Source organism: Sus scrofa, chromosome 11 (genome assembly GCF_000003025.6).
Source record: "Sus scrofa isolate TJ Tabasco breed Duroc chromosome 11, Sscrofa11.1, whole genome shotgun sequence".
Lineage (NCBI taxonomy): Eukaryota > Metazoa > Chordata > Mammalia > Artiodactyla > Suidae > Sus > Sus scrofa.
The window spans coordinates 25402494-25430271 of NC_010453.5; the positions used below are offsets into that span (position 1 = coordinate 25402494).

Genomic DNA, 27778 nt, shown 5'->3' on the forward strand with positions numbered 1-27778 from the left:
GTTACCACTGAGCCACAATGAGAATTACCCCCCCCACCACCACCACCACCCCCGCTTTTATTTTTCTATTGCTCAGGGCTCTTTGGCTTCAAATTTTTTGTCTCTCTGCCCCTTAGCTCTGGACCAATGAGTCATTTGGTTCCTCTTTCATCCTCAGAACCCCTCTACTCTATTGCCTTTCTCCCCGTTATCAGATGAACAGATTCGAGATGCCCAAGTTCAGCTTCAAGGTTATACCTTGATGTCCAGAATCTCTGGCAAGCATTTTCATTTAAGTGGTACCAGTTCAAGGCTCTTGGACGTGGAGGCCATGGAGAACCCTCTTCTTAGGCCCTCTCCACCCCAGTGTGACCTTGCCAAGGGACCTTGCTTTTTCATGTCCACTATCACTCACATCAGCCTCTAAACAGGCGTGGGTCCTTTCCCTCTTTCACACAAAACCGTATCATCTCAGTGTCTGGGAAGTTTTAACCTCTAGTTTGAGATCCACCCATACCTAAGGAGAGCCTCCAGCAGGAAGGAAGTCAGGTCACAGTAACAGCTTTTCCAGCCTCTCTATCTCATCATCATTGTCCAGTGACCGGTCCCTCTGCCTATGGGCTCTCCTTGAGTGAGAACCAGGGACAAACCTGCGTCCTCATGGACACCAGTCGGGTGCGTGTCCAGGAATCACACACGCTGAGATGGAATTTTCCACCACCAAGCTCTAAATGAAAACGAAATTAGATGTGCTCAAATCAAAGGATAAAAATACTGTAATGGATAGGCTGTTCTCACTGTATTTCCCAAAAGGAAATGACCTACCTGGACTTTGATAAGGGAAGCTGTGCACACTGAGTTCTTGCTTTTAACTTCTTCCACTGATGAAGGCTTCAAAGGAGAAAAGAAAAATGTAGCAGCATTTAACCAAAGCCACAAAGCTTTCAAAATTTCCACTTTAGGAGTTCCCATCATGGCTCAGCAGGATACAAACCCAACTAGTATCCATGAGGACCAAGGTTCGATCCCTGGCCTTGCTCAGTGGGTTAAGGATCCGGCGTTGCCATGATCTGTGGCTTAGGCCGGCAGCTACAGCTCTGATTCGACCCCTAGTCTGGGAACTTCCACATACTGCAAATGCGCCCCTGACAAAAAAGATGGTCAGAGCAACCATTTACATAGCTCTTATCTGGGGCCAGCCTCGTGACAGTCCCACAAAGTAAATAATATGAGTATCCCCATTTTACAGATCAAGAGACTGAGACACAGAGGCGTTAAGAAACTTCCCTTGAGGACACATGACTAGTGCATTGGAGCCAGGATTCAAACTCAGGGTATCTGACTTTATACAATCCTCTACGATATAATGCTAATATACTCTACTCATCTGTACTGTACCATAACACACAATATTATTCTGCCCTTCCAATGCTAGAGTCTCTTCTAAGTTCCCAAGTTATGTGGGAAGGAAAAAAAAGAAACTAGTTATTAGTATTTTAAGCAGAGGTAAGAAACTAGTAACCCAGAGGCCAAATCTAGCCCCTGAGTGAGTTCATCCAGCTTCTCCAATCTCTGTCTCCTATAGTCATTGCCAACGTAGTGTGTTAAAATAATTTGAATTTGAATGTGTTTAGACAACGCAAGTTCTCTCTAGGTAGCCAAGTTCTTACCACTAGGTAATATTACCTACCTAGTCTTCTAGGCATTTAATTTATATTTACCACATAAATAGTTTTATGGTATGACATGAGGCACACTTACACGCCTGTAAATTTGGGTTTGTATGTACTAAAAAACTGTCCCAAAGCTGGCAGTGTTCATGTGTTGGATATTATTTTAAGCTGAACGTCAAAGTTGGTAAAAGAATTGGCTTCTACTCTTGGCTAAGCCATTGATCTGACGTCACAAGGAGGTCGCTTAACCTCTATGTATCATCTTTATCATTTGCAAACCAGAGGAAACAGGATCTATAGCATAGCCTAGCCATCTTTCTTTTATTTTAGGAAATGTGAAGTAACATGTGAAGGAAGAGGTGTATCATTCATTCAACTGACAGATACGTGGAGTTCTCCTGTGGCTCAGCGGGTTGAGGCTCTGGCGTTGTCACTGCTATGGCTCAGGTCGCTGCTATGACCAGGGAACTCCCACATGTCATGAATGTGGCCAAAAGTAAACAAACAAACAAATAAATAAATAACATTTTTTAAAATAAATAATGGACTTAAGGGAAAAAAAAAAAAACAAATATATACTAAGTATTTATAATGTCCAAGTCACTCTCATACATACAGAGCTACAGAGATACACAAAATCCATAGGTGATGAGAAAAGAAAAACAGATTTTAAAGAATAACAAATGGTGCATAGGGAGTTCCTGTCGGGGTTCAGTCAGTTAAGAACCCAAAATGGTCTCTGTGAGGATACAGGTTTGATCCCTGGCCCTGCTCAGTGGGTTCAGGATCTGGCATTGCTGCCAGCTTCTATGTAGGTGGCAGATTCGGCTTGGATCTGGTGTTGGCGTGGCTGTGGCATAGGCCGGCAGCTGCAACTCTGATTCAGCCTCTAGCTGGGAACTTCCATATACCATGGCTGCAGCCCTAAAAAGAAAAAAAATAATAGTGCACAGGACAGTTGATCCCTGTGAGGTAGAGTCATCCAATAAGGTGCCACAGACTTGGGAAGGAGCCTGGAAATACAAGCGGGATTTGGCTGGAGTGAGAAGACAAAACATCTTGAATGGGGGGACGCCCTGTGTTTCTGGAAGTTATTTGATTTTTTTTTTTTTAGGGCCACACCCATGGCATATGGAGGTTCTCAGGCTAAGGGTCTAATGGGAGCCAGAGCCACAGCAACTCGAGATCCGAGCCACGTCTTCAACCTACACCACAGCTCAGGGCAACACTGGATCCTTCACCCACTGAGCGAGGCCAGGGATCAAACCCTCAACGTCATGGTTCCCAGTCAGATTCGTTTCTGCTGAGCCATGACGAGAACTCCTATTTGCATGTTTAATTACTAGTTAAGTATAATCAGTATGCTTCATGGAACTGCTTTTCAGCCATCCCCTGACTTTTGTTCTGTGTTCTGGATCTGACTTAACCACCTGGACTCTCACGGTTTCCTCCCAGGGGGAAGAGACACTGCAGGTCTGGGCGGCAAGGGAGGTCCCTACCGGCTGGATGCAGGCCATACGGTGTACCAGGTCTCGGAGGCTGAGAAAGATGCGGTTCCCGAGGAGGTGAAGAGAGCTGCGAGAGAGATGGGCCAGAAAGCGTTTCAGCAGAGGTGAGTGGTCCCTGTGGCATCTGGAGCAGTATCAGCCACTGTGGTGAAGTGTCTTGTGGACCCTGGGAGTTCTTTTATGGTGCAGTGGGTTAAAGATCCAGCATTGCCTTTGCACCAGCTTGGGTTGCTGCTATGGTGCAGGTTCCATCCCTGGCCCAGAAAACTTCCACCTGCTGCGGGTGTGACAAAGAAAAATGTCACGTGGACGCTGAGAAGACCCAGGTTTGTGTGCTTCTCCACCTCGTGCAGGAACTTGGACCTCAAACTGAAATCCATAGCCACCCCCCCCCCCGCCCCGGTAGAGACAGCCGAGTAAACATAATCCCCCACTCTCTCTACTCCGGCTTTATTTTTTTAATGCTTCAATGACGTTTAGTATACTTATAGTTGTCAACCTAATTTTAGCACATTTCCATCCCAAACCCCCAGGCCACCCCTCCCCTGCCCCCCTCTCACCTGTCCCCTTTGGTAATGTGTTTGTCAAAGTCTGTGAGCTGACTGTTCTGCAAATAAGTTCATTTGTATCCTTTTTTTTTTTTTTTTTTTTGATTCCAGATATAAGTGATAGCCTATGATGTTTGTGTTTCACTGTCTGACACAAATGATTTCCACTCAGGCTCTTTCAAATGTAATGATTACAGGAGTTCCTGTTGTAGATCAGTGGAAATGAATCTGACTAGTATCCTTGAGGACGCAGGTTTGATCCCTGGCCTCGCTCAGTGGGTTAAGGATCTGGCATTGCCATGGCTGTGGCGTAGGCTGGCAGCTACAGCTCTGATTCAACCCCTAGCTCGGGAACTTCTATATGCCACCAGTATAGCCCTAGAAGACAAAAAAATAAAATAAAATAAAATAAAAATAAATGTAATGATTACAATGACCATGTTGAGGAAGGAATTGAGCACATTAGAAAGTAAAACCTGGAGTTCCCACTGTGGTGCAGCAGAAAGGAATCCAACTAGGAACCATGAGGTTTCAGGTTCGATCCCTGGCCCCGATCAGTGGGTTAAGGATCTGGTGTTGCTGGGGGCTGTGATGTAGGTCGCAGACGCGCCTCAGATCTGGTGTTGCTGTGGCTCTGGTGTAGGCTGGCACCAACAGCTCCAAAGCTCCAATTTGACCCCTAGCCTGGGAACCTCCACATGCCACGGGGGTGCGGCCCTAAAAAGACAAAAGACAAAAAAAAAAAAAAAAAGGAACGTAAAACCAGGAGGGAAGGATAAATTAGGAGGTTGGGATTAATAACATACACACTAAGATATACAAAATCCATAAGTAACAAGGACCTACTATTTAGCACAGGAAAATCTACTCAGTACAACCTACGTGGGAAAAGCCTTTGAAAAGGAATGGGTATATGTGTGACTGAATCACTTTGCTGTACATCTGAAACTAACACAATATTGTAAGTCAACTCTACTCCAATTTTTTTTTTTTTTAAGGAGTTTCTGGGAGTTCCCATCATGGCTCAGTGATTAACGAACCCGACTAGAATCCATGAGGACGAGGGTTCGATCCCTGGCCTTGCTCAGTGGATTAAAGATCTGGCATTGCCATGAGCTGTGGTGTAGGTCACAGATGCAGCTCAGATCCTGTGTTGCTGTGGTGTAGGCCGACAGCTACAGCTCTGATTCAGCCCCTAGCCTGGGAACCTCCATATGCCGCCAGTATGGCCCTAAAAGGCAAAAAGAGAAGGAAAAAAAAAAAAAAAAAGAGTTCCTGCTGTGGCACAATGAGATCAGCAGCATCTCTGGATGGATGGGACGCAGGTTCAATCCCCAGCACAGCATGGCGGGTTAAGGACGCAGCGTTGCAACAGCTTCGGCATAGGTCACAACTGTGGCTCGGATCTGATCACTGTCCCAGAATCCCATAAGCCACAGGGCAGTTAAAAAAGAAAAAAAAAAAGGAAAACCAAAGATATTCTCTTCCAAGATACTAAAGCTCAAATCATTCCATCCATATCTGTTCAGATAACGCTGTGTAATGGTCCTTTTCTGCCAGCAGGAATCTTTTTTTTTTTTTGGCAGGGGATGGGGAGGGGGCGCACCCGTGGCACATGGAGGTTCCCAGGCTAGGAGTCAAATTGGAGCTGTAGATGCTGGCCTACACCACAGTCACAACAATGGCAGATCCAAGCCATGTCTGCAGCCTACACCACAGCTCAGGGCAACATCGGATCCTTAACCCACTGAGCAAGGCCAGGGATCGAACCTGTGTCCTCATGGATACTAGTCAGATTCGTATCTGCTGAGCCACAACAGGATCTCCCGAATCTTGCAGGTTTATGTGGAGACAGGACTAGTGTATACACACACAAAAACACTCAGGACTAGTGTAAACACACACAAAAACAGCACCAGAAAAGGTACACCCCTACCTTTTCTGGTGCTGTAGTCACGTGGTACGGGGGCTGTGCCCCCTGGCAGGGCAGAGAAGGGTAAGGTGACTGGGCAGACGTGAGCTGGGCTGGAGCTCAGCCAGTGTGGGGACAGTCCAGGAAGGCCCCAGGGTAGGATGGGCAGAGCGTCCATGGTGGAGAGAACCAGCTTGCCTCTTACCAGGTGGGGGCAGTAGAGAGTGAGGTTGACCTCGGAGGCCCTGCCTGTCAGTGGGTGGAGGACTTGAAATCCAGGGCGCTCTGGCCTGTGACTTTCACACTTTCCAGAACCATTCGGAGCCACTTTGATGAGAACCATCTGAAAAATGAGAAGAATCTACATGACACTTTTCACTCGACGTCAAAGTGAAAAATACTAGGAGTTCCTATCGTGGCTCAGTGGTTAATGAATCCGACTAGGAACCATGAGGTTGAGGGTTCAATCCCTGGCCTTGCTCAGTGAGTTAAGGATCTGGCTTTGCTGTGAGCTGTGGTGTAGGTCGCAGACATGGCTCAGATCCTGTGTTGCTGTGGCTCTGGCGTAGGCCAGTGGCTACAGCTCCAATTCGACCCCTAGCCTGGGAACCTCCATGTGCCACAAGAGCGGCCCAAGGAATGGCAAAAAGACAAAAAAAAAAAAAAAAAACCAAAAGACCAGCAAGGTCTCGTTTAGGATTGACGGCCTGAGGAGTGGCTTGGCCTGCGAATTACAGTCACCTTTTTTTAAACTTTAAACAAAATATTTTTTTATTATGATGGATTTACCATGTTCTGTCCATTTCTGCTCTCCAGCAAAGCGACCCAGTTATCCATATATATATACACATATACACATCCTTTTTCTCATATTCATGTTCCATCGCACGTGATTGGATATAGTTCCCTGTGCTATCAGATTTACATCAATGGCTGTCCTCCGTGACAGGAGCTGGATGCAGTTCAGATAAGGCACGCTGGAAGCTGGAGCGTGTGTGAGCGCTGAAATTCCTCCCACGCAGAACATCTGGTATTATATTACGAGCTGTGCTGACACATCCTGCAAGTAAACAGTCCAGAACAATGGGGATAAAAATGCAGATCCCTCCTACCACACCCTCAGGAAAGCCTGCAGGCGGTAGCCCCCTCACGTACTCAGTAGGTAGATAAGACCAGAATACTACTCCCAGCCCTTCTGCTGCCTTCCCTAGAGACTGCAAACCATTTATTTTTCCTCGCTGGGCATCAGTTTGTTCTTCGGTGGTCCGTCACTTCCCTCTCCCTTCCCCTCAGAGAAGACAAATCACTTTGTTAGGAATGAAAGTAATTTTTTTTTTTAAAGGGCTGCACCTACAGCATGTGGAAGTTCCCAGGCTAGGGGTTGAATTGGAACTACAGCTGCTGGCCAACCCCACCGACACAGCCACAGCCACTCGGGATCTGAGCCTCCTCTGCGACCTACAGCACAGTTCACAGCAATGCCAGATCCCTGACCCACTGAGCTAGGCCAGGGTTCGAACCCACATCCCCGTAGATACTGGTCAGACTCATTTCTGCTAAGAATGAAAGCAATTTAAATGTCTCGAAAAGGGAGAGGAGGAATCCTATAATTTAAGGTCTTGTTAGAATTAAAATATGCTCTACATTTCTTTTTTTTTAATTTTTATTATACTTGATTTACGTTGTTCTGTCAATTTCTGCTGTACCACAAAGTGACCCAGTTATACACATATATATATATATATACATATATATATATATATATATATATACATTCTTTTCCTCCTATTATCTTCTATCATGTTCTATTACAAGTGATTGGATATACTTTCTTGTGCTCTATAGCAGGATCTCATTGCATTTCTATAAACAATAAATTATTTAGGAAAAGAACCAAATAATTAGATACACAACATCTTCTCCCCAACTAACAAGCTTCAATTTTTTTTTTTAATTTTTTTCAGCCATGCCCTCGGCATATGGAAGTTCCCAGGCCAGGAATCAAACCCATGCCGCAGCAGCATCCTGAGCTGCTGCAGTGACACCACCAGATCCTTAACCCACTGCACCACAAGGGAACTCCCCGATGAGCTCCTATTGTTTTCACACTGAAAACCTCACGAGTCCAGTCTCAATTTTTGAACAAGTGGACAAGTGGAGAGAGGGCTCTGATGCACAGAGAGTTCACAGGGAGGCAGAAAGACCTGTTAGTCACACCCGGGTACAAGAATTCCGCCCCTTCTCTGCTTTCCATGCTGGGAGTGAAGAACCTAATTCTATTAAGGATCTTTGCTCCCCAGGCACATCTGTGATAATAAGACAACTAAACTGAGTGGCTACAAGGGAGAAAAGAGGAGAAGTGAGAAAACCATACGCCTCTACTAAATTCCACATGGAAGAATTCCAGAGATGGCTGAAATACAGAGGGTGGGCAAGGGGATGAGAGATGGAATGGGGTGGACAGGGAGTCTGGGAGTTGTAGATTAGATGCCAACTATGCCATTTAGAATGGATAAGCAGTGGGGTCCTACTGCACAGCCCAGGGAACTATGGCCAGTCTCTTGGGGTAGAAACACGATGCAAGACAGTATGAAAAAAAAAGAATATATATATATATATATATGTATGTATCACTGGGTCCCATTGCTGTACAGCAGAAATTGAAGGAACATTGTCAATCAACTATACTTTAATAAAAATTTAAAAAGAGAGAGAGAGAAAGGAGAGGATGAAAACACAGGGAGACCCTGAGAAAGGGCAGAGCCTAACACACAGGAAAATGTTGCTTTCTACTTTCGTGTATTGGATTCCGATTTGTATTCTATTCCTATGGATTATATTAATTCCCGTGTATTATATTCCCAGTATTTAATGTGAATATTCCCATTTGATGAGTTTTCAATTGAATAATGCTAAAGGTTTTTCTTAAACTGTGTGTGTGTGTGTGTGTGTGTGTGTGTCTTTTTGGGGCCACACCAGTAGCATGTGGAGGTTCCCAGGCTAGGGGTCGAATCAGAGCTGCAGCTGCCGGCCTACACCTCAGCCACAGCAAGGACATATCCCTAACCCACTGAGGCCAGGGATCGAACCCGCAACCTCATAGTTCCTAGTCCGATTCGTTTCCACTGCGCCACGATGGGAACTCCAGGTTTTTCTTAAACTTTTGATTATGAAACTTTGCAAACAGAAACCAAAGTAGAGAGGAACCTACAGGAACCCTGTGGACCTCGCCCCTCGACCTCAAGAGGAAAAATCTGACTCCCCTCCTAGTCTCCACCCCTAGATTATTTTAAAACTAATCTGAAATTTTCTATCTTTTCCTTGTGTTTCAGAGGGTATCTCTGAAATCTTTTATTTAAAAAAAATTAAAACACACAATACAATCATGTATTTAAAAAGTAGTCATACTTGGGAGTTCCCATTGTGGCTTAGTGGTAACGAACCCCACTGGTGTCCGTGAGGACATGGGTTCAATCCCCGGCTCCGCCCATTGGGTCCAGGATCCGGTGTTGCAGTGAACTGTGGTGTGGGTGGCAGAAGCGGCTCCGATCTGGTGTTACTGTGGCTGTGGCTCTGGCGTAGGCCAGCAGCTACAGCTCCAGTTCGACCCCTAGCCTGGGAACTTCCATATGCCATGGGCGCAGCCCTGGAAAAAAAAAAAAGTAATCATTCTTCACTGCCATCCAACAGTTAGCTTTAAAGCTATTTTGCAGTTCTAGGCAGGTGCAGAATGAGATCAAGTCCCTCCATCTGTGCTGTTATTATACCCTGTACCTTTTCCCCACAGGTCTTATCACTCTTTCCCATTATGTTATTATTTGTGGGAACAGGTGTTTGCTTCTCCACTGTCCTCAGGTTCCTTGAGGGCAAGGCGTTTTGCCCTCTCATACGTCCCCCTCCCCACAGCCAGAACCTGCTACATGACAAGCCCTCATACATATTTGTGGAATGAATAATACACTTGTGCATGTAAGTAATGGTATCGCCCTTTCATACTTAGTTCAGAGACTGGCTAAAACCAGACTGACAGCCAATCGTATCCATCAACCTAGAGGGCCACCATATTGCCTGGAAGAGCCTAATTCTACAGATGGGTTCTTTTTTTTTTTTTGTCTTTTTGTCTTTTTGTCTTTTCTAGAGCCACGATCATGGCATATGGAGGTTCCCAGGCTAGGGGTCTAATTGGAGCTGTAGCCACCAGCATACGCCACAGCCACAGCAACACCAGATCCAAGCTGCGTCTGCAACCTACACCACAGCTCATGGCAACGCCGGATCCTTAACCCACTGAGCGAGGCCAGGGATTGAACCCGCCACCTCATGGTTCCTAGTTGGATTCGTTAACCACTTCGCCACGACCGCAACTCCCGGATGGATTCTTGACATCATCAACTTTGCATTTCGTTAGCATTCATTTGTGTCTGGATTGCAGCTAGGTATCAGTTCCTAGCTATCAAGAATCGATTAACTCAGGAAGAGCAACAGAGGGAAACAAGCCTAAGACATGCATAGAAGCAGAACAGAAACATTAAACCAATAAAACATGAATGAAATGGAGGGCGAGGTACTCTGACACACTTGGCAAAGCATTTAAAGTGGGCAGCAGCTGTGGAAATTATACCCACTACCATGTGCAAAACTCATCAGCCCTACACAGTAGATCTCAGCTCATGTTTGTTTTCTTCATAATTGATCCAAAATTATAGCATTTAAGTCTGACCTATACGAAAAAGTAAAATGAGAACTAAAATTCCCAGACTCTTACGTAACAATAAATATACCCTTGAAGAATATACTGTGCCAACAAAGTGCAATTAGTCCGCATAGATTACTAGGATATGAAGCAGCTGTGCCCTGCAGTTTCGATCAGGGTTCAAGCAGCACAAAGACAGCTTTTCAGCTCTTTTTGTGGACTTGCGAGTATTAGCACTGGGAGGCTTGTCTGATCCAGAGGCTAAAAGTCCCTATTTTTTTTCCCCCAATCCCTGCTTCAGTCTCAGTCTTCATCTTTCAGAAGGTTATCAGCTTGGAACACCTTGTAGTGATCTTTGTGAAAGCTGACTCAACTTGGAATATGAATTCCAGATTTCTTCTTGATTAGGACAGCATGGGGTGTGTTTGGGGTGCAACATGATCGTGCCATGGGTAGCCCCTGTAACGGGAGTTAAGGCTGATCTCTGTACAAAGGCCCGCCTGGGAGTTCCCATCGTGGCTCAGTGGTTAACGAATCTAGGAACCATGAGGTTGCGGGTTCGATCCCTGGGCTTGCTCAGTGGGTTAAGGATCCGGTGTGGCCATGAGCTGTGGTGTAGGTCGCAGATGCAGCTCGGATCCCGTGTTGCTGTGGCTGTGGTGTAGGCCGGTGGCTGCAGCTCCGATTCGACCCCTAGCCTGGGAACCTCCATATGCTGTGGGATCGGCCCTAGAAAAGAAAAAAAAAAACAGTCTGCCTGAGGTGACTTACCAACTGCCTGCCTCCTTCCTTGGGGGGTGTGTGTGTGTGTGTGTGTGTGTGTGTGTGTGTGTGTGTGTTCTTCCTGTAGGATTCATGTACCCACATTCTGCCAGTCCTGATACTTGAGACAAAACTTAATCTCATAAAAATTTATAGAGGGGTTTAAGAGATTACCAAAACTAAACAAAAGAGGTACTGTTAGGTGGTCAAATCCTACGCACATATGGCTTCTTTTGCCCTTCAGAGCAGAGAGGAAATCAGATTAAGAAGGGCCCCTTGGCCTGTCACCTGGGGAAGTGACCATTCAGAGATCATTTACCCTTCAGGTATTCACCTTTTGATAGCCAGTGTTTTCAAAGTGCCAACCCAGGGCATTTATTGGGTGCCACTGGGTGCCAGGCATTGTGCTAGTTCTGGAGAGTCAAAGAAAAAAAATGACATGTCCCTTCTCGCAGAAGACGAGAAGAAAATATCTGAGCACGTCACATGTCATATGTCATAAAGGTATTTTTCAGTAAATTTTTGGCTCACAGGGAACTATATCCATTCTCTTGGAATAGGCCATGAAGGAAGATAGTATGAGAGAAAAAAGGTATGTGTGTGTGTGTGTGTGTGTGTGTGTGTGTGTGTGTGTGTGTGTGTGTGTGTGTGTGTATGACTGGGTCACTATGTTGTATTGCAGAAATTGACACAACACTATAAATCAAATTACTCTAATGAAAATAAAATAAAATTTTCAGCTCATGTATACACATGCCTACACATACATGCATGTACATGCGTCTTTGCTGGATCTCAGCGTAGAGCTTCTTTCCTCCTGTGGAAAATAAAGTTTGGAAAACACTATGATAGAGCAAAATAGACAAAATATGTGAAAAGCAGTAAGATGTATTCCATAGTAGACATCTGTAGGAGATTCAGGAAAGACCCTGATCGTGGAGCAATCAAGCAAGCCTTCAGAGCATGTGGCCTTGGAGCTGGGTCTTGTCACCTGAATTGGCAGGAATTGCACCTCTGCCCCATGGCTGTCTAAGCCTAACATGGTGTGATTCTAATAAGCCTCTTGTGCTTGGCCCCCTGAGTGATGGATTCTTCCCAGTGCCCAGCTGGACAGGGAGGAATAGAGCCCATTCATCCTCACTGAGCATTTGAGCATTCTGCTGCAGCCCCAGGCAATAAAAATAGACTCTCGATCAGAATTTCAGCTCTATACCTAGGATCCACACCGCCAACATTGCAAGCATGCACACACAGGGACACACTCGCAGTTTAGAAGACTGTGTTGGGGTTAGGCTTTTTTTTTTTTCTTTTCTTTTCTTTTTATGGCCATACCTGCAGCATATGAAAGTTCCCGGGCTAGGGGTCAAATGAGAGCTACAGCCTCAGCAACGCCAGATCCGAGCCACATCTGTGACCTACACCACAGCTCACAGCAAAGCTGGCTCCTTTACGCACTGAGTGGGGCCAGGGATTGAACCCACGTCTTCATGGATACTAGTCAGATTCGTTTCTGCTGCGCCACCACGGGAACTCCTTTAGCTAAGTCTTCTTGCATTTTCTCCTCAAAGATGGCCCAAGTTACGAAGGGGTTTATTACAGTCCTAACAGTAGGTGAATGGACGTGAAAGCCCCACAGGTACATGATTTCAGCTGGTGTCTTCTTTGCCCTCTGATTTCAGGCTGAAGGAGATCCAAATGAGTGAATATGATGCTGAGACCTACGAAACGTTTTCAGGGGCTGTTCGACGGCAGGTGCACTCCCTCCGAATTATCCTGGATAATTTACAGGTAATCAACCAAGGAAATAACCTAGGCCCCAAACAGGAGCCACCCCAAAACCATTGGAGAATGTTACCTGAACCCTCATCAGCAGCCAGAAAAAATTAACCAGTGCCAGAATGTTTACATAAAACTGTGGGTCACTCTGTGGGTTTCTCAGTTGAGTTTTCCAAGTAAAGATGCTTGACCTCACCTTTCCTCCTGTCCACGAAGTGGCAATTTGTGCAGTGACCCCAAAAGCCATTTCCCTTCATCTAGATCCATGAGCATCCCACCTCCGCCAGAATCCACAGATAGGAGTTCCCGTTGTGGTTCAGCAGTAATGAGCCCAGCTGGTATCCATGAGGATGCGGGTTCAATCCCTGGCGCGGCTCAGTGGGTTAAGGATCTGGCATTGCCTCAAGCTGCAGCGTAGGTCAAAGAGGTGGCTTGGATCTAGTGTTGCTGTGGCCATCGAGTAGGCTGGCCGCTGTAGCTCTGATTCGACCCCTAACCTGGGAACTTCCATATGCCACAGGTGTGGCTCTAAAAAAATAAAATAAAATAAAATAAAATAAAATAAAATAAAATAAAAAAATAAAACCGGAAACTGAAAAAACTAAAAATATCTAAACAGCATCAGGAGATTAGAAAAAGTTCCATCTTTTCCAAAGAGAAAACAGGAAGAAAGGTGTTTCTAGTGATTATCTGGATAGCTAATTTCAAAATCTAGGGAACTAAGATTTGAGTCATTTGCTTTAAAAAGAAAATCCAGGGGCATTCCCGTCGTAGCTCAGTGGTTAACGAATCCGACTAGGAACCATGAGGTTTGTGGGTTCGATCCCTGGCCTCACTCAGTGGGTTAAGGATCTAGTGTCTCCATGAGCTGTGGTGTAGGTCACAGACAGGGATCCTGTGTATCCTGCGTATCCTGTGTTGCTGTGGCTTTGGTGTAGGCCGGCAGCTACAGCTCCGATTCGACCCCTAGCGTGGGAACCTCCATATGCTGTGGGAAGCAGCCCTAGAAAAGACAAAAAAAGAAGAAAAAGAAAATCCATGTGCAGTTGTTAAAGATAAAACAACATAAGATTTTATAGAAATGATGTGAACAGTGTAACATCGAATGATTGAATTTTCTTCCACGGTCACTCATTTAACAAGTGCTCAGTGCCCCGGGCATTGAGGGCAGCTTCTGCATGGGCTCTGAACAGGCGAATAAGAGCCAATATGAGTGATTCATTGGCGACAAGGCGAATGGGTACTAAGACTGAAGTATGCGTATGGTTCTGCCCTTCGTTCATTTCTTAAGTTCTTGATGGAATAAAAATAAACAAATCAAATGCAGCCCCTGTGTTCAAAGAAGGAACTTCAAGAAGACACAGAAGCAAAGTTTCCCAAGTTCTTTAGAGAAGCGTGTGCCAGATTCCATGGGATGCATGAGAAGAGGCTTCACGGAGGATGTGACGCTTGAGTTCACTCTTGAAAGAGGCCGAGGAATTTTCCCGGTGGCTGAGGAGTCAGGGCGTTCCAGACCTGGGACACAGCACGAACAAGTGCACAGAGGCACGGGAGAGCCAGGGGAGCTCAGAGCAGAACATGATATTCGGCGTGACAAAGACGACCGGGTGGAGGCAATGGGAGACGATGGCAATGAGAGGGCAGGCCAGGTTGTAAGGACTGGATCCTGACCCGGCCCTGGATGCAGTGAGAACATGCAAACAACAGTAGGTGTTGCCCTGTGGACTGGCAGGCCCTTGGGGCATTCCCAGTACGAGGAAAGGATACAAGAATATACTTTTTGGAGTTCCCGCTGTGGCTCAGTGGGTTAAGCATCTGACTGCAGCAGCTCAGGTCGCTGCAGAGGGTCTGGGTTCAATCCCCAGCCTGGAGCAGTGGGTTAAAGGATCTGGTCTTGCTGTAGCGGCGTCATAAGTCACCGAGGTGGCTCAAGTTCAATCCCTGGCCCGGACACTTCCATATACCCTTGAGTGCAGACATTAAACACACACACACACACACACACACACACACACACATTTTTAATGGAAGGAGTCAGAATCCTCATCTGGTATTCGTTAAGGTCTTGATTGGCATTTATCAGGCCCCATACAAGCATTACTTTTACAAACCTCATTGCAGATAAGGCTCCCATCAACCCTTTAAGATAAATGATATGTGTACAAGACCAGCCAAAGGAAAGAAAGTCAGACTCACTCCTGTGACTTCTTAAAGGATTTTCAAGTGTTTCCCTTATTGAATTTTTTTTGGGGGGGGGGGGCGCACTCACACAGCATGTGGAAGTTTCCGGGCCAGGGATCAAACCCATGCCACAGCAGTAACCTGAGCCACAATAGTGACAATGCTATATCCTTCATTTGCTGCACCACAAGGGGACTCCTGAATCTTTTTTTTTTTCTTTAAATTCACAGAGGTGTAATTCTCCAGGGGCCTTCTAGTCCTCAGTTTAGAAAGATTTTTAGACAAATCTTGCCAGTTGAAATCTTAGCTACCGGCCAAGAATAGACAGAGCCTCACGTGGCATATGAATCTTCAGATTGCAAATAAAATGAGAAGGCCTTGATTCTGGCCACCTCCTGCCAGTCCTGTGTGGCTCTGATTGAGTCATAACATCCAGCTGTTTTGAGGTTATTGCGTCATCCCAGTAACCTTGGGTGTTTCCTTGGTGAACAGCTCAAAGTCTGGCCAGGAACTAGCACATCATCATTCAGGGTGACTTTCCAAAGTGCAGCTTCAAGCCCACTCATTGATTCCGGGAAGCTGGGCTGAGACCCGAGGAGAGGGAGTGGTGTTGCCACCCATGTTAATATTTTGCCTCTATTATGTCATGTGTCACTCACCTCAAGCTGTCCAGCATTCCCGTCGTGGTGCAGTGGAAACGAATCGGACTAGGAACCATGAGGTTGTGGGTTCGAGCCCTGGCTTCGCTCAGTGGGTTAAGGATCTGGCATTGTTGTGAGCTGTGGTTCAGGTCAAAGACTCGGCTCGGATCTGGTGTTGCTGTGGCTCTGGCATAGGCCAGCAGCTGTAGCTCCGATTAGAGCCCTAGCCTGGCTGCACATGCTACCAGTGTGGCTCTAAAAGGACAAAAGACAAAAAAAAAAAGAGAGAGAGAGAGATAGAGACAGCTGTCAGGAGTTCCCTTGTGGCACAATGGGTTGAGGATCTGGCACTGCAACTTCAGTGGCTCAGATGACTGCTGTGGCACAGGTTCAATCCCTGGCCCGGGAACATCCACGTGCCGTGAACATGGCCAAAAAAAAACAAACAAACAAACAAAAAAAAAACCCAGCTCTTGTCACTAGTGACCTTCCTTTGCTTCTTGACTGGATTCTTGGATTCTTTAGGGGAATATCATAGAGTCCTGGTGACTGGACCTTATATGAATCAATACCAAGAATTTTCTCATTAGAAGAGTTGGGTCTATAATAACTTCAAATATACTTGGTTCAGAATTAGAATCTCTGGAGTTCCCGTCGTGGCGCAGTGGTTAACGAATCCGACTAGGAACCATGAGGTTTCGGGTTCGATCCCTGCCCTTGCTCAGTGGGTCAAGGTTCTGGCGTTGCCGTGAGCTGTGGTGTAGGTCGCAGACGCGGCTCGGATCCCGCTTTGCTGTGGCTCTGGCGTAGGATGGCAGCTACAGCTCCGATTCAACCCCTAGCCCGGGAACCTCCATATGCCGCAGGAGCGGCCCAAGAAATGGCAAAAAGACAAAAAATAAATTAAAAAATTTAAAAAATTAAAAAAAAAGAATTAGAATCTCTGATTCTGGCTCTAACAAAAGCAACAAAAACATCCATTTCTGCAAAAAGCTGCTGATTTTAATCATATCTTCTCCAGTGTTTGTTCTAATCTACGATCAGTAATTTTATTCTCAGGCTAAACTAAATTAGCCTTTTTCTGATTGTTTTGCTTAGCATGATATCTCCGTGAGCCAACAATTGTGTTCCTTAATTTTTTCCTTTAGTGGTTCACAATGAGCTTGTTTCAGATAAACAGGGCATTTTGTTTTTTGGGGTTTTTTTAAATGAGTTGCAACGTTTATTTCAGATTCTCTCTTGGTTTTTGTTTTTATTTTATTTATTTATTTATTTAGGTCTTTTTGCCATTTCTTAGACCACTCCCACGGCATATGGAGATTCCCAGGCTAGGGGTTTAATCACAGCTGTAGCCACTAGCCTATGCCAGAGCCACAGCTATGCCAGATCCAAGCCACGTCTGCCACCTACACCACAGTTCACAGCAACGCCGGATCCTTAACCCACTGAGCAAGGCCAGGGATCAAACCCACAACCTCATGGTTCCTAGTTGGATTCGTTAACCACTGTGCCACAATGGGAACTCCTTGGTTTTTGTTTTTGTTGTTTTGTTTTGTTTTGTTTCATTTGCCACACAGGCAGTATGTAGAAATTCCTGGGCCAGTGATTGAACCTACGCCACACAGCAGCTACCAGAGCCACAGCAGTGAGAACACAAGAGCTTCAACCCACGAGGTCATCAGAGAACTCCCAGATAAACAGTGGTTTTGAGCATTGAGCTGTGACATGCACTGTGCTTGGCACTGAGGCACAAAGATTAATAAGATATTTAATATTAATTAATCTCTGTACTCACAAAAGTTGTAGTCTCAAGGAGTGGGAAAGACAGGACCTACACAGATCATTTCACTTTAACATGTAAGTGTCTGGGGAGTTCCCATCGTGGCTCAGTCATTAACAAATCCAACTAGGAACCATGAGGTTGCAGGTTCGATCCCTGGCCTCACTCAGTGGGTTAAGGAGCCAGCGTTGCCGTGAGCTATGGTGTAGGTGGCAGACGTGGCTTGGATCTGGCATAGCTGTGGCTGTGGCATAGGCCGGTGGCTACAGCTCCAATTAGACCCCTAGCCTGGGAACCTCCACATGCCGCAGGTACGGCCCTAAAAAAAGACAAAAAAAAAAAAAATGTAAGTGTCTGGATAGAGGGATGAATAGAATGCAGCACCTGTCCAGGGGAAAGGGATTCTAGGATAGAGTTTGAAGAAAAGGATCCATGACCTAAAATCATGAGTCTTGAAAGACACACAAGTATTAACCAGGCAAAGGAGGGGAAAGCAATGCCCAGCAGAGGGCACAGCATAGACAAAGTCCTGCTCAGGTGTGCGCTGAGGGCTGCCTGGTGCAGGACACCACTCAGTGTCAAGTGTAAAAGGATTTGAGGCTGGGAGGCAGGTAGGTATCAGGGCGAGGACTTTATTCTGAGCTCCCACTCTGCTATATATAAAGAACTGATGGGAGTTCTATGGTGGCTCAGCAGCCAGTCAAGTTTCCAGCGTTGTCACTGCTGGGGCTCAGGTCGCTGCTATGGTGCAGGTTCAATCCCTGACCCAGGAACTGGTCCTGGCTGCCTCAGATGCAGCCAAAAAAAAAAAAAAAAAAAGCATTTCCCCATTCACTTTTTTTTTTTTTTAATAGAAAGTGGGGGACCGGAGTTCCCATCGTGGCACAGTGGTTAACGAACCCGACTAGGAACCATGAGGTTGCTGGTTCGATCCCTGCCCTTGCTCAGTGGGTTAACGATCTGGTGTTGCCGTGAGCTGAGGTGTAGGTCACAGATGCGGCTCGGATCCTGCGTTGCTATGGCTCTGGCATAGGCTGGTGGCTACAGCTCCGATTAGACCCCTAGCCTGGGAACCTCCATATGCCACGGGAGCGGCCCAAGAAATAGCAAAAAGACAAAAAAAATAAAAGAAAGTGGGGGACCAGGAGGCACTCTATTCCACAGAACAAAGGCACCAAGGCTTTAGCCCATATCTTTTGATTAAGGAAGGTGATGAGATTATTACTGATGGAATTAATGAAGGTGACAAGATTAGTGGGCAGGGACCCGGCAAGTAGGCAATGACAAGATTATCTTCTTTGTAATATCAGAGGGGGTATCCTTAGGACATAATGCCGCTGTTTATAGAATAACATAGTTGGAATTCCCGTCGTGGCGCAGTGGTTAATGAATCCAACTAGGAACCATGAGGTTGCAGGTTCCATCCCTGGCCTTGCTCAGTGGGTTCAGGATCCGGCATTGCTGTGAACTGTGGTGTAGGTGGCAGACGTGGCTTGGATCTGGCATAGCTGTGGCTGTGGTGTAGGCTGGGCGGCTACAGCTCCCATTCGACCCCTAGCCTGGAAACTTCCATATGCCGCAGGAGTGGCCCAAGAAATGGCAAAAAGGAAAAAAAAAGAAAAGAAAAGAATAACATGGTTAATGCATAATCCCCATTTCTTTTATTTAGCCTATAGTAACTGTGTTTCACCCAATGGACATTTACTAAATATGTATTTTGCATAAGGGTTCTTGCTTTCAACAGCTAACCTTCTAGTGAAGACACAGTGTGGTAAATGCCACAGAAAGGTTTTTAACAAAGTGCTGTGGTTATGTAGACAGATGTGTAGCAATGTCTAGGCTGGGCGGTTAGGGAAAGACTCACAGAAGAAGCATCATTTGAGCTGGACCATGAAGGATGGTGTGGTTTCAATTGGCATCTCTTCTAAGGATGTGAATAGAAAGATGGTCTTAATCAGAGCGTCTCAAACCTTCTCTGGAGAGGGGCCAGTTTTATTTTTTTCTTCAATTGATCACAGACTAATACGTTTATAAAATAAAATAGAAATGAATTACTGAAAAAAAGGTATAAAGATAGCGTACTGGAGTTCCCATCGTGGCTCAGTGGTTAACGAATCCAACTAGGAACCATGAGGTTGCAGGTTCGATCCCTGGCCTCACTCAGTAGGTTAAGGATCCGGTGTTGCCATGAGCTGTGATGTAGGTCGCAGACTTGGCTCGGATCCCGCATTGCTGTGGCTGTGGCTAACAGCTCTGATTAGACCCCTAGCCAGGGAACCTCCATATGCCACGGGCACGGCCCTAGAAAATACAATAAATTAATTAATTAATTAATTAATTAATTAATTAATTTTTAAAAATAACATACAAAATACAAGCCCATAGTATTTAATGTTAGATTTAAGAAGCATAAAATTGCTTTGTCAAAATGCCATATAAATTTCTAAATGCTGACTGTCAATTTCTGTGACTTATTTCATCACAGAGCAGTAACAAGTGTTCACACACCAAAGGCAGCCTAGGTAGCTCTGGTCTAAACAGAAGAAACCTATTAGCCGAGGACAAAGACTTGAAGACAATAGTTCAGGATGACTAGAGTTCAGAGCTTTAGGATGGGCTTGTGGGCAGGAGATAATGGGAGGAAAACTGGAGAGAAGGTGAAGCTGTGCTGACTGTCTTTTGTAATCAGTGAGAAGAACGGACCTGACCAAGAAAGGGAGTGGTGTGGTTTTATCTTCTTTAAGATGTTGCAGGAGTTCCTGTCACGGTGCAGCAAAACAAATCCGACTAAGAACCATGAGGTTGCAGGTTCAATCCCTGGTCACACTCAGTGGGTTAAGGATCTGGTGTTGCTGTGAGCTGTGGTGTAGGTCACAGACGAGGCTCAGATCTGGTGTTGCTGTGGCTGTGGTGTAAGTTGGCAGCTATAGCTCTGATTCGACCCCTAGCCTAGGAACCTCCATAAGCTGCGGGTGTGGCCCTAAAAAGCAAAAAAAAAAAAAATTTGCAGGGAGTACCCTGGTGCCGAATGGGCTAAGGATCCAGTGTTATCCCTGCTGTGGCTCAGGTTGCTACGGTGGCGGCAATTCAGTCCTTGGCCGTGCGAACTTCCACATGCTGTAGCCATGGAAACTTCCATATGCCGCAGGAGTGACAAACTAAAAAAGGAAATCAAATCAGAGTTCCCACAATGGCACAGTGGGTTAAGAACCTGACTGCAGTGGCTCAGGTCTCTGCAGAGGCAAGGGTTCAATCCCCAGCCCAGCAGAGTGGGTTAAAGGATCTGGCATCGCCACAGCTGCAGCATAGGTTGAAGCTGCAGCTTAGATTCAATCCCTGGCCCGGAAACTTCCCTATAGCCCAGGGGCATCCATTTAAAAAAAAAAAAAAAAAAGAAATATCATCTTGATTTCTAGGCTGCTAGAGCAAAGGCATCGAACCATTAAAATGATTAAAATAGTAAAAAACAAACAAAACCAGAGAACCATTAAAGTGATTAAAATAGTAAAAAACAAACACAACAAAAAAACCTATGCAGTTAAAAAATAAACAAAACATATTACAGAAGTTAAGGATGACTGCTAGTGATATACAAGAAGTTTTTGCTAAATTTAATGCAGTGTGACCCCCTATGAGTAATAAATAGTACAGTAGGCAATGCAAACCTCCTAAGAAACAGCATTATGAGCAAATAAGTACATGAGACCCATATCAAATAAACATCTCTTCCTTGGCGAGGCAGGGAGTAGCAGAGAGCCCTAGAGCTGGTGGGAAGAAGACCACTTGACCTCCATGTTGTCACTGCCAAGGAGCGCTATTTGGAAGCAAGCTGTGCTGGGGGGACAGTGGAGGGGGGGGAGGGAGGTCTAGACTTTCTGCGGTGGCTTGAAAGGACAAGCAGAAAAAGCTGGAAGGGGAATAACACTGGGAAAGGGGCCAGACCCACCTCGACTTCTGCTTGGCTTGAAGACCAGATCAAACAAATGCCAAATGGCCCCATTGCAAGGGCTTTTCCAAACAAAATAAGAAATGATGTGGCGATGAAGTCCCCATGCTGTGACTGTCCACGGTTCCAGCTCCTACCCTGCTGAGCTCTTGAACGAGCAGTAGAGTGTCGCTTCCACGACTAACACTGGCTGAAAACCTTCAAGGAGACTTCTAACAAAAACAACGTGGAGACTCTATCCAATCTGTTGCTAAACCGTTTTGAACAGCCACCTCATCATCCAAGAACAAGGACAAGAAACTAAATAAATAAGGTGAGCGCTGTGAAATGATTCTGCCGCGAGGCAGTCTCATAAGCATTCAAGAGGCAGAAGAAGAAGATGCTAGTGGGAAGAAGGTTTCCTTCAGAAAACACCAGATTGCTAGGAAACATCTGCTTTGTGTTCTCAGAATTCAAAGAAACCTAAAGTATGTGAAATAAGAACGTGGATTTAAAAGGATCTGGCTCCGAATGCAAGCAGAAATAATAAGGGAGTTGAATGCAATAAGGAAAGATTATAAGCAAAGTAAAAATGCAAGGCCAAAACCCAAATCTGCATTAAAAGGAGAAATCCAGTCTTAAGCCTAAGTAATAATGTGAATGGAAAACTTGAATTGCTCTTGTGTATTGTAGCGGGTGAAAACCGTAAGAGAGCTGGTCAGTAAAAACAGAGCAGAGAGCTAACATATGGAGTCATGAGCCACCCCGACAAATAGAATAGTCCTTAGCTCTTGGTAAGTGCAGAACAAATATATGCTGAATGAACCAGCAATGTTCCCAAAGAGGCCACCAATGTATTCATTCGCCCAACAAATATTTGGTGATGGCCATCTATATGCTTTACTCTGTAGATGGATATACTTTCTACAAAAATTGCTACTTAAATCTTTCTTTTTTTTTTTTTTTTCTTTGCTTTTTAGGGCTGTACCCGGGGCATATGGAAGTTCCCAGGCTAGGGGCTGAATTGGAGCTCTAGCTGCCAGACACAGCCACAGCCACAGCCACGCTGGATCCGAGCTGTGTCTGTGACCTACACCACAGGTCACAGCAACACCAGATCCTTAACCCACGGAGCAAGGCCAGGGATCGAACCTGCGTCTTCATGGATACTAATCAGATTCATTTCTGCTGGGCCACAACAGGAACTCCTGCTACTTAAATCTTTCTAATCTTTTTATTAAATACATTCTGAAGGAGTAATAGAAGATGGGCTTGCTCGTAGAGTTTATAGATAATGGAAATCTTGATTAACCATAACCCAAATAAGTGAAGATTTAACTTTAGTCAGAATACTCTCAGGGGTGAAATCATGAGACAATGCATCACAAACCACAAGATCACTGATGCGTCGAGTTTGTTCCTCTTAGCGACCTCACTGCTATAGGGGTTCAACTGTGTGTGTGTGTGCACGCGCACACATGCACGCCTATGCTTCCTGGTTAACCAAATTATTTCCCAGAAAATGGATTAACCACAATACATCATCCTCTGAGCATTTGAGTTAATCTAAATGTTCTTTACATGAAAGTAATAAAACTATATTTCCTTTTTAGAAAAACTGTAATATAGACTTTTTACTAGTGAAACCTATCTTTATATATAATGAATCCTCATTAGTATGAACTTATTGCATGATGCAAAACAGATGGACACATTTGTAAGAAAACTATTCTTCATGCAATGGCAAGAACGTGTTTGGCCCTTTGTTATAAATAGAAGCATATATTTAAACACAGTAGGAACTTACTGTCTAAAGAAGTGTTTCAATGAATCCCATAAAATACACAGACCAAAATAATCAATATTTCTATTCCAGCCCTAAGTAGGTTTTTAAAGAACTCCCCCTCCAGCCCACTGCCTTCAAAAGCATCCATTCTGACAGGCCTCTTCCTATTTTGAGTTTCCAAGTATTAGAGAGCTGCTAGATGAGAGCTTAGAAATGATCCATCCGTATTTATCTGCAAGTTATGTCCGTGAAAACAAGTGAATAGTGCTATTATTATAAAAATGTCTTCATGCCCAGTACTTCTGTATCAAAAGGCTACTCTATACGTCTTTCACTTCTCAAAACCAAAAACAACTGGTTCACATTCCTAAAAAAATATCATATTGACAAGCAGAAGCAAGAGTGATTCACTTCTCCACAAATGAAGATGGAAAAGAGGAGAATAGATGCCCACCCGATGAAAGAGAAAGCAGCAGCTGTCAATACCAAGTGTTGGTCAGGATACAAGCAAAGGAAACCCTCATTCACTGTTCCTGGCAAAGTCACTTGGAAAAACCACTTTGGAAATCTGTTTCGTGATATCCCCTGAAGCTGAGCTTTCTAGGATTTCCATCCAACAGAAATATACACATATCCACCCCAAAAGACGTATTCAGAGATACTCATGGTGGCATTACTCAGAAGAGCCCCAAACTGGAACCAGCACAGTTATAGATGAGGTATAAATTGTGACGTATGACCAAGGCGACACAATTGAACATCATTACAGCAGTGATGCGGGGACAACCGCATCGGTGCCTCTCCCGGGCACGATGTTGTGACAAAGAAGCCAGACACAGACCAGCATATCTTGTATGATTCTGCTATGTGAAGTTCAAAAACAGGCAAGCCTCATCTGCAGTGATAGACCTCAGGAGGAGAGGTTTCCTTTGGCAGGGGACAGGTGAAGTCCACGAGGCCTCAGGTGGCTGGGGAAGCACAGGTTGTTACAAAGGTGTGTGTGCTTTGGAAGTTCATTGACTCGGCACTTAAGATTTATGCATTTTATTATGAGTATGTTATACTTACATTTTAAAAGCTGACCCCAAAAGGCATGTAGTAGATTTATTGGAAAAAGCCTGTCCCTTCCCTCATTTTCACCCCCAATTTTATTTAGTCCTTTTCTTTTATTGGTATCCAAAACAGAAACAGAGTCTTCAAGCGAGAGAGTACCTTAAAAAGATGGATATTATATATAGGAAAACAAGCAAATCAGCATAAGAAAATTAAGACTTAAAATCCCTAGGTTCTGGGGAGTTCCCGTCATGGCCTAGCAGAAACGAATCCGACTAGGAACCACGGGGTTGCCAGTTCGATCCCTGGTCCTGCTCAGTGGGTTAAGAATCCGACGTTGCCAGGAGCTGTGGTGGAGGTTGCAAACTCGGCTCGGATCCCTCATTGCTGTGGCTGTGGCGTAGGCCGGAGGCTACAGCTTCGATTAGACTCCCCCGCTAGCCTGGGAACCTCCATATGCTGTGAGTACGGCCCTATAAAGCAAAAAAAAAAAAAATTAATTAATTTAGAAAAAAGCCCCAGGTTCCTACATGACAGTGAATCCAGAGATAACAAACAAGCATAATATTCTAAGGGAAAAGAAATTATTTTGTAATTTTGTACCCCTCTTACCAAGGGCAGTAATAGATCCCCGAAAAAAGACCCCTTTAACGACTTTTACTACTTATTAGTAGGGACACCACAGGAAGAATCCTGCGGTGCTCTTGGGTTGGTTGTTTGACAGCCTTCCACTGGGTCATGGTGTTATTGACCAGGGTTCTTGGCTTCCTTAATCAATCGAAATTGGTACAAGACAAGACGAGAAATTCAGACAAGGCTTTATTGGAGGCTCCTGCTGCAGCGTAATGAAGGGAAAACAAGTCACAAGTTCCCTTGCTGAACTGTTTTCCTTATATGGGGTGAGGGTAGGGGTGGGCCCAGGGCAGAGGTGTGGCTTAGGTGGGCTGCCCACCCCCTTGGTGATGCTATGCCCAGCAAGCATGCGCAGTCCCCTGCTTTTGCTCCCAACCCCCTGCTTTTGGTCGGCTCTTCAAAGGTAGCAGTTGGGTTTTTTGGTCATTTTGTGTCTTGTTGTCCATAATTTGTCTCTACTGCGCATGCACATCTGTTATCTTTAGTCCCTTCTAGTTACTTTGTATTTTGTTGCTCCAGGAGGCATTTGTCCAGGGGCAAGCACTGCAGCAACCAGTCCCAGATCCCAGCCTGTCTCAATGGCTCTATTGCTCTTTACTCGGACCTTTTCCTTCAGCGCCCCCACATTCACAACACCTGTAATTCTCTTCTTGTGCCTTTGGTCTCTGACAGCAGCTTCTGTGCTCTAACACTGATCTGGAATTATATCAATAATGCAGGAATTTGCAAGCCTCCCATAAGCAGTTAACAGTTCTTCCCTCCATATTCTTTTTTTTTTTCTTTTTTTTTTAATTTTATACTGGCATACAGTTGATTTGCTATGTTGTGTTCGTTTCAGGAGCACAACAAAGATTCAGTTATACATAGACGTATATCTAGTCTTTTTTCAGACTCTGTCTCTATAGGCTTGAAGAGCTGCCTTATATTAAATTAACTTTTATTTAGCTTGCCAGGTTACCTTAGCTGGCCCATAAGAGTTCTACCTCACAAGCCTACTAAATAAAATTGAAGACAAGACTCTCCTGGTAAATAATAAAGGTGCTAATATAGTTTAGTCAAATATAGGAATATTTAAAAGAGCAAGCAATAATTACTGTAGATTGTTTTATTACAGTGGTATCTTTATAAATATTTAGTGGATTAAAAGATAATCCACTAAATAATGATATTTAGATAATCGTACTCCCATCTGATTGTCATAAAGCATGAATCGTCTGTGGTATTCTGGGACAATCTAAAATTTAAATCTTAGGAGTTCCCTTTGTGGCTCAGTGGGTTAAGAATCTGACTAGTATCCATGAGAATAGGGGTTTGGTCCCTGGCCTCACTCAGTGGGTTAAAGATCTGGTATTGCCAGTAAGCTGTGTTGTAGGTCAAAGATATGGCTTGAATCCAGCATTGCTATGGCTGTAGCGTAGGCCTGAAGCTGAAGCTCTGATTCAACCACTAGCCTGGGAACTTCCAGACACTGCACATGCAGCCCTAAAAAGATAAATTAATTAATTAATTAATTAATTTTAAAAAATTAAATCTTAGGACTATAAATTAGCATAATAGAATGCTTTCCTGGGTATGACATTTGGTAAATCTTATTATTTTTATTATAGTGATGTGGTCATTTGTTTATGTGATTTTACTTAAGTCGGTTATGTTTATTAATACAGTTTTTAGATATTCTTCAAAAATATTTATGCATACAATAGGCATTCATGTGTTGATATAAATAATGAACCCTATTAACAATTTTAAATCCTGAATGTTTCTAGAAAGTTCTTAGTACTTCTTAGGTCTGATTCTATCCCAATTTAGAGAACAATCTGAATTGCTGAGAGTCTTGGACAACCTGTTCAGGAGATGTTTAGTATCCCCAAAACTCCAGAAAATGAAACAAAAGATTTTTGACCAAGTTACACATCTTCTAGGTATTTTATGCTTTCTTTTGAGTGCTGATGATGGGGCAGAAAGATGATGAAGTTTGCAAAGCAAAACTAATTATCCAGAGTTCCTGCTGTGGCTCAGCAGTCATAAACCCAACTAGTATCCATGGGGACACAGCTCCGATCCCTGGTCTCACTCAGTGGGTTAAGGATCCAGCATTGCTGTGAGCTGTCATGTAGGTTGCAGACGAGGCTCGGATCTGGTATTCCCGTGGCTGTGGCATAGGCCAGCAGCTGCAGTTCTGATTCAGCCCCTGGCCTGGGAACTTTCATGTGCCTCAGGTGCGGCCCTTTTAGGGCAAAAAATAAAAATAAAAAACTAATCCTCCACCCAAATCTCTGAAAATGCTTGATATTAATAGCAAACCCACTTAAGATAAACTAATTAAAGCTAATGTCAAAATAAAACATGGGATGAACTGGTTTCCTAAGTAATTATTTTCCCCATAATTTGTTGCACTTTGCAGGCAATCCACCTAACTGTATAATAATTTAGGAATAATTTACTAGTGATAAAAACACATTCCTTCAAAGTCAGCATTTAGCATCCTTGATGAATTTTTTTTTTTTCTTTTTACAGCCAGACCTGTGGCATATGGAAGTTCCTGGGCTAGGGGGTCAAGTCAGAGCTACAGCTGCAGGCTACCCCACAGCCACAGCAACACCAGATCTAAGCCTCATCCACAACCTATACCAAAGCTTTCGGCAATGCCAGATCCTTAACCCACTGCGTGAGGCCAGGGATTGAACCCACATCCTCACAGAGAAAACATTGAGTCCTTAACCTGATGAGCCATAATGGGAACTCCAATCAACATATTTTTAGAAGCTTACAAATCCCAGTTATTTGAGACAGTATTACTGTCCTTACTAGTGTGATATAGTTAGGAAGAGGCAGAGAGTAAAAAACTAATTGGAAAATCCTTGTCTTCACATTAATGATTTTTGTTGCAAATTAAATGTAGACTATGACACTTCTGTCCCTGACACA

General features: G+C 44.5%; 1 protein-coding gene across 1 annotated transcript in view; it reads left to right on the plus strand.

Annotated features, from left to right (window-relative positions):
* Positions 1-27778, plus strand: part of VWA8 (von Willebrand factor A domain containing 8) — a 390508-nt gene that overhangs the window by 337714 nt on the left and 25016 nt on the right. The window contains 2 exon segments of the mRNA XM_021065625.1: positions 3108-3264; positions 12755-12863. Coding sequence (XP_020921284.1) covers positions 3108-3264; positions 12755-12863 — 266 coding nt within the window.